This window comes from Hoplias malabaricus, chromosome 18, assembly GCF_029633855.1.
Source record: "Hoplias malabaricus isolate fHopMal1 chromosome 18, fHopMal1.hap1, whole genome shotgun sequence".
NCBI lineage: Eukaryota > Metazoa > Chordata > Actinopteri > Characiformes > Erythrinidae > Hoplias > Hoplias malabaricus.
This window is the reverse complement of record NC_089817.1, coordinates 9,718,605-9,728,911: the sequence shown is the minus strand read 5'-3', so window position 1 is coordinate 9,728,911 and position 10,307 is coordinate 9,718,605. Positions and strand designations below refer to the sequence as shown.

The window sequence follows — 10,307 nt, the reverse complement described above, 5'->3', positions numbered from 1 at the left end:
CTAGGGTGTAGCTTTGTCTTTTTGATTTACTATCAGATTAATCTGGGATCAGTCAAGACTAGGCATTCCCTGGACATTACAAGACAATATCTCTGAAAATTGTAAGTATTTTGTGTAGGTGTGGAAGTATACTGCATGTTTAGTTCTTGAATATTAAACCCATTGTAGTTTCTTTGACCTGTCTTCACCTTTTACAGCCTTTCTCAATTCTGATAGCTCACATAGACCTGATAGAACACACAGAGATTTCTTGTGAGGTTTACAGTCCTATCAGCTGCTGCAACGTGGACTCAGCTCCAAACAGAGCACTGCTTGGACTTAAAGAGCAATTCCACCCATTTTCCAATATTATAGCATCCCTTCACTCTGTCAGTAATGTGGAGTTTTTAAAAGGAAAATGACATATTCCCTATTTGAACGGAATAAAACGTACTATGCGCGGAGGGCACTAGACAGAGTAGTGGTAGTGGTTGAGAGTTATTTGAGGTTCAGTCTAAGACTTTTTTTTTCACACGTTCTCGGACTAGCCCCGCCTCCTTGCATCAGAATACCCAATCCTAGCGCAGGACACCTGTGAATCAGCGCAGGGGGTGGAGCCTGTTGGATTGCGGGTGAGAACGAATAAACAAAACAATCCCCCCTTCACTTTACACCGGCTGCAGAATAGAGCCGGTCTTCTCTTTAAAAATATGAAACCTACTGTCTGAGCATCGTAACCTTCCTTTCACAGCTTCTTTACTACCTCAGAACGACTAAAGATATTCTCTGGTTTGTGGGACTCGTGGAACTTTGTTAATATTCGAAAGAAAATAGCTAGACGTTTTGAGAAGTCCTTATTTCGGCGGCTCTCACACGGTGAGTGTGTCAAGTACAAACGGCGTCAATGAAACCTGTGGGAACCTGTTTAATTTAAATAAGTGTTTTACTGACACACCAGGTTGGAATTTGTGGTTTGATACTGTGTGATGTCTCAGTAGCCTAAAGGAATATTTTATTTCTGTACAATTTGATGAAACCTTGATGCATTTTATGACAATAAAATAGTACGGTAACATGCTCTTTTATATTCTATTGTCTTTATGTCTTTTAGGGGTAAAAAGCAAAAAACGAAAGGACATTTAACTGTATATTACATATAATTTTATTGTGCTGTTTGTACTGCTATCTGGGGAAGACATTTACAGGCATAGCCTGTAACTCCACACCTTCAAGGTTGATTATTTTTATAAAGGGGGGAAATCCTCTATATGGCTGGTTGCATTTCATCAAACAAATACTTTTGCATATGTTTAGAAATCCATTTTTCTGTTGTAGTGCAATTTTTCTCTTCACATTTGCGTTTTCTTTTCTCAGTAATACATTTTTGACATATTTTTAGGCTCAGGTGGATTGTTATATCTGATCTATGAAGCTGATGTGTTTCTGAGTTGTTGCTTGACAGCTATATCTATAATAGAATATATGGATATACTGTGCCTTTGCTGACAAGTAAAAGCAGTTACACCAGAGAGAGAACACCTTTGACACTTATTCATTTACATGTTCAGTGTATTTCTAGTTAAGCAAGTTACCAGTGTCACGTTTACTGATCTGGATTAGAGCGTTTGAGAGGTAGCTATCACTTGCATGAGTGTGTAATCAGTTTTGACATTTTACATGCTTTTCCTCTGTACACGTGGGAAGTTTGGGCGCTTTTCTGTCACTGCATTCCTTTGTCAGAATTTTTGGAATGAGGAAGTGTCCCAAGGTTATCACTTGACTGGAACAGAAGAGTTCAGGAATTACATGGTTTGGTTTACATCTTCACCTGACCATGAGAAGGGTTGACAAACTGACCATAATTTTGACCAGAAATACTCCCAAAGTCCTCAGCTACAAGTGCCAAAGTTGCTTTTTTTATATTCATTGCACAAATAACAATTTGAAACCATGTCATTCAGCAACACATTATTTTTATTTTTATTTTTTTGCAGTTGATTTTGACACAGAGTCTGTGGAATCAATGAGAAACTGTTGCAGTGCTTGGCTCATGAGTCTGAACCTTCAGTCTGCTGGAGCACAAGAACACTATTTCTGACTGAAAGAAGGAGAGAAAGGACTTTAACCATGCTTCAGCAGATATTGAATGACATGTATATTGACCCCGAGCTCCTGGCAGAACTGAATGAGGAGCAAAAGCAGGTGCTATTTTTTAAAATGAGAGAAGAGCAAGTCAAAAGGTGGAAAGAAAGAGAGGCACAACTTGAGAAAGAGGAGGCTGGAAGAGCAAAATCCAAAAATGGTAAGTTTCTGTTGTTATTTGTCTTTGTAGTTTTATTATGAGGACCATTACCTCAGAATGACCCAGCGCTGCCACCACAAATGATAAAGAACTGAAAAAAACCCTATAAATAATAGATATTGTTTCTTCATGGTTCAAAGTGTAATAAAGTGTACACTAAGTAAAAATGAGAATAATGCTCAGTATCTTATTATCTATGACATGAAGTGACAAGAGGAGGTACATGTAATTCCACCTGTTCCTGAAAGTATTGTGATCCACAGCTACTTCCAGTGAGTCATAGTTTAAGCAAATAAAGGCTACATAGCAGCTACTGTGTACCTGTTTTGTAAAGAAGGTATTGTTTCATCTAAATGGCATAGCAGCATAGGAACAAAAGAGCATGATAAGAATGTCCTGGCTATGTAGAAAAACTGAGAAAAATAGGGCTGAACTGATCAGAACACCGTTAACTTCAGAAAGTGTAGTTTAGTGTGAACAGCTAATAGTTTCAATAACGCCATTTCCTTTTTTTCTGAGGGTACATCAAAAAAATTGTTAGATTAATGCTGCAAAAATTATCATACAGTTTGCATCTGTTTGCAAACGTTTTATGACATTAATCACAGCAAAGGTAAAAGCTCCCTTTTTCAGAAATAAAGCCTTTCACAGAAAAACAGAAAACTTTACAAAGCATTCGCAAAAAAAATAAATAAAGAGTCTGTCATGCAAGATTTCACAACAGTCTTTCAGACTAATGACAACGTTAAGAGAAGTCGGCAGGTACTAAAAATAGTTTCAGAACAACTTCAAAGCAGCAGGTATAGGAGTTAAACAGGAACAAGTAGCAATGTACCGAATCATCATCAGTCATCTCTGCTTCTACCCCCAGGCAGAAAAGTGGTCAGAGAAATATCTATTTCGGAACATAATCTGGTCATGGATCAAAAACAGTCCTCTTAGGCAATAAATCAGCTCATGATATTTGGGGGGAAAATATGGGCTGCATGTACATTATGACTACGAGAACACCTTATTAACAGTGAAGTACAGATGTGGGAGATTAATGCTATAGGGCTGCTTCTCTCCCAAAAATACTGGGGGTGTTATTGAAGTAAACACAAACCTAGTACCTAGACATATTGGGGGAGAATGTAATCCAGAAACTGAATCTGGGGAGAAATTACTCATGTCTGGTTTCTAAAAATTAAGGGTTATATCCAGGCACTGCACTCCTTATTAAAGTCACACAGATGTTTAATTCTTTGTAACCTTAGTTAAAGGAAGGTTGTTAACTAAAAGGCATGGTCCTAAATTAAACTACATCTTACTAAAGATCTAGGTCTTACTTACATCTAAAATCTCTGCTCGCCAACAATGATGATATTTAACAAAAAATGTATGTGAAAACCTGTTTCCCCTCATTATAAAAACAAACACTGTGTTTGTGTGTGATCCCTCAGTACCCAAGAAGACGGTGTCGTGGCTGAAAGCATCAGACAGTGATATTTGGGTGTGGGTGATGGGGGAGCATCCTGACGATAAAACCTATGACCAGATATGTGACGAGATCATTGCAGAGAGAGCAGCCCTGCAGGCGCAGAAAGAAGCTGAGGAGCTCAGGTGCGTGAGAGAGTTTAGAAAACAGGAATTTTTTTTTTTTTCAAATTCCATATCTTAATTATTCTCAGAAAAAGAAAACCTGGAATATGTCTTGTACATAGACGTGCTGTAAATGCATTCCACTGGCTTTAGATTGGCCATCATTCTTCCAAAAATAACATTTTACTTTCCTGTTTTTTTATGCTGAGCTTAATGTATTCATGTGTATATATTTGTTAAGATAATTATATAGAGATAGAATAGCCATTTTCACTAATGTCTATTTAACTGTGTGTTGTGTTTAAAATGTTTCCTGCATTCAAAGAATGATTGTAAAGGCCCTTCTAAAAACAATAATACCAGTTCACCCATACTCCCAAGACCTACAGTGGAATACAGTATTGTATTATCAGGACTTAATCAGTTTGTTCTTTAATAGACACCCCTTAGCATTGATGATCAGCAAAATCTGCTGCTACTCAGTGCAGAGGTGAAATCTACCTCCAGCATTTAGCTCTCTTGCAGAATGATGGTCTGTAAAAGTCTCAGTTAATCACTAATTGCCCTTGTGGGTTTTTTTTTATGCTCTTTAGTTAAATATTCCCCAGCCTAATCTCAGACTATTGACACAAGACACTCCCTGTTAGAGTGCACATTTACTGAGCAGCTCTAGCTAAATCTTTCCATTGCCTGTTTGCTCTGCTTACTTTCTTGAATCTGGTAAATGTCATTAATGTGGTCTGATGTTGGCTGATGATTGTTCCAGACACACTGTTTATTGTATTATGAGTTGTGTTTCAGCCAAAGAGCAACAAATAGTAATTACCTTTAGGTAGAGAAAGTTAACAGAAAATAAAAATGAGAAAATCTGGTGTATCACTTTGATTTATTATTATAATTTTTTTTAAACAGCAAAAAAATGTAGTATATGAAATAAACGATGCATTAATGTCAGTATTTTCATATTCAGTTTAGCATTCAACACTGCAAACTGTGATATTAAAAACAAAGTCTTATTAATAATGTTGCAATCTAATGCTCTACACACAGGCTATTATTAGCCACAAACTAATATACCAGTCATAATACAACAGTACAATATGATACCATATGACAAGCAGAAATGTAAGGAAGCCTAAGCCACACTGATTGAGATGTACTAATATTGTTTGTTTGTGTCTGTTTAGCTTGTTGACCTATGTGTAGAGCATGATTAAAGTAAGATAAAAAAAGATTTTATTATTATTATTTTTTTTTGCATAATGTTTTTTATTAGCAGTTAATTGTCTGCTAAAATGTCATCTTACTGATAAGTTGCGTCGTTACCGCCCTAAGAACAACCTTGCGCTCCTGCCTTTGCACTCATGATAAAAGGAATGCCGGCTCAGTGAGGTCATGGAATTTCTTTTCTTGTGCACTTTGGGGCCGGTAATGGTGATGACATTTCCCAAACATATTATTACAGGAACTTCAGCAGTGAGATTTCCAACTTCCTGCTATATATAGACATCTCTAGATGGGTAGGTACATTTTGATGTCTTTTGTAACCTTTTTGCTGTGTGCAGAGCTAAGAAAGAAGCTGAACTGGAAAAGCGTTTCTCGGGTTTATATGTGGAGCCAGAGGAAGTGACCAGGAAGAAAGAAGCCCAAAAGGCAGCGGCTCTGGAGCAGAGCAGAAAAGAGGAGCTCAAGGTATTCTGAACTAATTGACTTCGATACATTGCTCAGGCCCAGAATGTACAGATCCACACCTTCAGGTGGTTTCCCCAGCTCTCCTGCTCCACCGGTCACTCCAGCTAAAGCTACCTATTATGAAGAGCAAACAAAAAGGGGAACTTTAATTATTACTCTTTTGTGTTAAAGTAACTTTTATGTGCTCCGCTAACAACTTTATAAAATTATCAATCGATATAATGTGACATTGCGCAGCTTTTGTTAAATTCAGTATTATATTTTGCAAGTCTTTGTTGCACATTGGGTGTAAATTATTTAATTCCGAATGACACCTTGATGCCAAAATATGAAGTTTAATTATATCTATATAATATTAACAAATGACAAATGTAATTTTTTTCAAAGCTTTTTACACGTTTGTGTGTTTGAGTTGCCACACCTTTAGGATAGATGGTGTAAACTAGAAAATGTTATTGTTCTTTGTGGTTCTCTGTGGTGGGTGACTCTTTGTCACTTAGGGTGACGTTACCCAACAATGATATCTGTTAGCTGACAATATAATAGTTATATAAGAAATACTTGCGTAGGTAGAAATTAAATGTAGGTTAGAAATGTATCTGATGTATGTACTGTATTGTAATCAGCTAAATAATCAGTTCCAGTGTCATCAAGATGTTTTCCAAAAGACAACAAGTGTGAGACATATCTCATCTGTCTTCCAGAAGCGAGAGAAGGAAGAGAGAAGGAAGGCTGAGGAGGAGGTGAAGAGGCTGGAAGAGGAGAGAGCCCAGCAGATCTTTAGGGATCTGAAACAGGTGCACCACCGAGGGAAAGACCATGACAAAGAGGACAAAGCCTGGATGGACTCATGTAAGAGTGGAGACACTGAGGAGATTTATCTCTGACCTCACAATGATTCCACTTGATTATGTTTATGAAACTAATGAATTAAGCAAAAGTGTACTTATCGGCATCTGACTTTTCGGAAGTTGTGCTGGTTAAGGTCATCAAATTCTCACAGAAATGTTCTAGTGTAAAGTCTTCCTATAGGACTTTATAGTTGGTTTAGAGCAGGCATCTGGAATAAGCTTCTCTGTAAGTTTAGAGGAACATTGTACTCTAGAAGAGCTGATTAAAGCTGTGTGTGTGTGTGTGTGTGTGTGTGTGTGTGTGTGTGTGTGTGTGTGTGTGTGTGTGTGTGTGTGTGTGTGTGTGTGTGTGTGTGTGTGTGTGTGTGTGTGTGTGTGTGTGTGTGTGTGTGTGTGTGTGTGTGTGTGTGTGTGTGTGTGTGTGTGTGTGTGTGTGTGTGTGTGTGTGTGTGTGTTTCAGTGCGGAAATCCAAAGCAGCTGACCACCGCAGACGTTCTCTGGCTAAACAGATGATAGAGGACCACCGACGACGTTCAGTGAAGGCGCTGGAGAGAGGGAAAGTGGCAGAAATGATGAAGAATTTTGGAAGAGAGGAATCTGTCCCAGCTCCCAAACCTAAGCCCAGGAAACTCACCCTTGCCAATGAGCCCATTAACCAGTCAGTCTTTACTATCTGTTGCAATAGTGATCAAAAATTAAAATGCTTTGAGTTTGTTTAATGCTGTGAAAGGAACATTTCTTCCACACCTGGAGCATACAAGCCATTAGAGTGGAGCATTAATTTAGTATTGTGTTCTTTTAATAAACACAGGTAATTTATCAGTCTTATGTTACAGAATTGGTGGAATATTCCCTTGAATGTTTTCAGTGCTTGGACTGTGCTCAGATTTTATTACATTAACACACACATCACATCCATAAACTCTGCTACTAGTTACAGATACAGTTAGAGTCTAATAATGTGGCAACAAATACACCGTATTTTGACAATTTACTTATAATTTATTACCAGTTGATGAATATTTTACTGATTATTTCGATTAACAGACTTACACAGAAGAATTTAGATAGTATCTGTCAGCCTCTGGTGCAAAAACTTGCTTTGTATGAATGCATTCCTGATGTGCGAGACAAAAGGGACATGTAAGACCTTTCTCAGATTATCTGTAGATCATATCTGAACTGCTTGTCTGCTTTCCACTCTATTGCTCTCTGGGGTTGAGACATAAAAGATGGACCATTGCTGATGTCACAAGACATTCCAGAATGACAAAAGTAGAGTCACTGAATAGAAAGACTTCCTGCTACCTTTCTGCTTCACCCCTTTGACCCGTTTTTCTCTCGCTCTGGGACTGACAGGAAGCCAGGTGTACGCCGCTCTGTGTCCTCTTCCAGCCGGGAGAACATTATTCGCTGGTTCAAAGATGAGCAGTTGCCTCTCAGAGCTTGTTTCCAGCCGGACCAGAGCCGCATCTCACCCTGGTTTCATGGTGAGTCCACACATGACCGTGTATAACCTTTTCCGCATCGGTATACGTTGAACTGATTTAGATTTCTGTCTATACCCCACTGGGTGGCACGTGTCGCAGTCACACAGCTCCAGGGATCTGGAGGTTGTGGGTTCAATTCCCGCTCTGGGTGACTGTCTGTGAGGAGTGTGGTGTGTTCTCCCTGTGTCTGCGTGGGTTTCCTCCAGGTGCTCCGGTTTCCTCCCACAGTCCGTAGGTGTGAGTGTGTGAGTGAATGTGTGTGTCTGTGTTGCCCTGTGAAGGACTGGTGCCCCCTCCAGGGTGTATTCCTGCCTTGCGCCCAATGATTCCAGGTAGGCTCTGGACCCTCTGTGACCCTGAACTGGATAAGTGCTTACAGATAATGAATGAATGAATGTATACCCCACTGCGCTGGCCCTAATGGCAATGTTGGACTACTATAATTAATTGTAAAATTAAAAAATTGTGACCCGGGATGCTCAGTGCCCCATTAATACTGACATAGTGATCCACACTCTTCAGAATTTGATTCTGTATTTTAGCTTGATGTCTTGCTGATACATTTTTTTTATTTAGAAACTGCCCTCTGTATTCTTATTTCTGTATTTTCAATGATAATGTTTACATATTAAATATGTTTCCATTTTCTGTTCATAGAACCAAAGCCTTGATTTAGTGTCCCAATCTAATGCCACAGGCAAAAGTCAACACACTAGCCACAATCCAGCTTCCTTGTCAGGATACAATGCGATATACTAAAATCATGTAAAAAACCACCTGTTGTTGCTATTTCATGCATATAATCATTGTCTACACTACTCCTCCAACAAGCTACTGACTTTGATATGCATTAATCGGAGGGCTAGTTTAAAAAACAAAAATGTATATAATGAACAGTTGAGCAGTAATGAACAGACCGGAGTGCCTTTGCTCTTTATGCAGGTATAATCTCCCGTGTGGAGGCAGAGAATTTGTTGAGTGACACCAGTCCTGGAAGCTTTTTGATCCGAGTTAGTGAGAGGGTCTTTGGATATGTTCTTTCCTACCGAAACCAAGATGGATACAAGCATTTCCTCATCGATCCCACAGGCAATGGCTACATGCTGCTAGGAGACCAGATCAAATTCACATCACTTGGAGAGCTGGTGGAGTACCATGAGGTAGGAAACTGTATTAAATAGTTGAGCTAGGATTCAGCGTTTCAACAAAAGTTAAAGGGGGCACAAAAAAGGAGCAAAGAGTAGGTAACAAAATAAATACATAAATAGTATCTAATTATCTGGTGGACCCTAAATTAACCAGCTCCATATAGTTCCCCTCATCATAGTTTAATGCAATGCTTTTGTCAGTACACCTTAAGTTGGTATTTAGTATTTTATGTGATTTTGTGTTACGTTTCCTGGTTTATTTTGACATTGAAAATGAATTACATAATTGGATGAATTCACAGGAACTGCTGTTGTATGATTTAAAAAAAATGCGTTCTGAAAATGCATGTTTTTCTGGTTTCTTCCACTAGGAGGAGCCTTTAACTCCGTCTGGAGGTGAGAAGCTGCAACATGCATGTGGACAAAAGCCTGGCACTGTTGACTATGCTGATCTCTTCAGCTGAGCTCCAGCTTCCAAAGCTTAAGAATCCAGAGTACAGGCAATGAATGACCAGGCTAGAATGGACCTGATTATTAAAGCTTTCTGTAAAGAAGGTTACCCTGTTGTTTATTAAACTGTTATGAAGGATGTTGTGGAGACTTGGAGGACCATAAGCTGAACAAAACTGCAGTATGTTTCAGTATGCCTTTTATAAAGGCATCTTGATTTAACTATCCACAATGTGCATGACACCCACATTGTGTTCAACTCTACTGAGAGGCCCTGATGGATTTCTTAAGTCACCCCATGCACTTTATGATAAAAGGACAGATTATGGGCATAGTTTTGTAAATGCAGTATTCCACCGCTAACCATTAGCCTTTTTCTTTTTGCATTTTTGGTTTGTTTTTTGTTTGTTTTCTTTCCCCAGATAGTGGAACCTCTCTTCATGGTTTATGATGCTATTACACTCAATATTCTAATGGTTGGGATTCATCATACTTCCTCTAAACAGCACCGGTTCATCCTAAAGCAAATTATGCAAACACTAATGATAGCTTTTATCTGTACCGTGGTCTGTAATTGCAATACATCATTCACTTGGGAGGAAAAAGCCCTGAGAAACTGTTTGCCACAATCACGTGCAGTCTGGAAATGGAGTGCTGACTGGTAGATTTTGGTTCTTTTCTTTTCTTATTTGACTTCCTATAAAAAAAAGTTATCAGCTGTGGCTCAATGGAAATTCTGCATTCCAGTGATATCTTTAAATAAAAACATTTTATTGCTGAAAGGATTAAAGCTTGCATCTCCAAAATGGAACT

General features: G+C 38.7%; 1 protein-coding gene across 2 annotated transcripts; it reads left to right on the top strand.

Annotated features, from left to right (window-relative positions):
- Nucleotides 1-608: 608 nt before the first annotated feature.
- On the top strand, nt 609-10,285 carry sh2d4a (SH2 domain containing 4A). 2 transcript variants are annotated; one of them, XM_066650969.1, is made up of 9 exons: nt 609-855; nt 1,974-2,281; nt 3,724-3,883; nt 5,428-5,554; nt 6,262-6,406; nt 6,866-7,064; nt 7,766-7,896; nt 8,839-9,056; nt 9,416-10,285. In XM_066650969.1, the coding sequence occupies exons 2-9, from the start codon at nt 2,107-2,109 to the stop codon at nt 9,506-9,508; spliced, it is 1,248 nt and encodes a 415-aa protein (XP_066507066.1). In that variant the 5' UTR covers nt 609-855; nt 1,974-2,106; the 3' UTR covers nt 9,509-10,285. The 2 variants fall into 2 exon arrangements, with proteins under 2 accessions (XP_066507066.1, XP_066507065.1); XM_066650968.1 differs by having other exon boundaries at nt 610-855; nt 6,259-6,406; nt 9,416-10,278.
- Nucleotides 10,286-10,307: the final 22 nt, after the last annotated feature.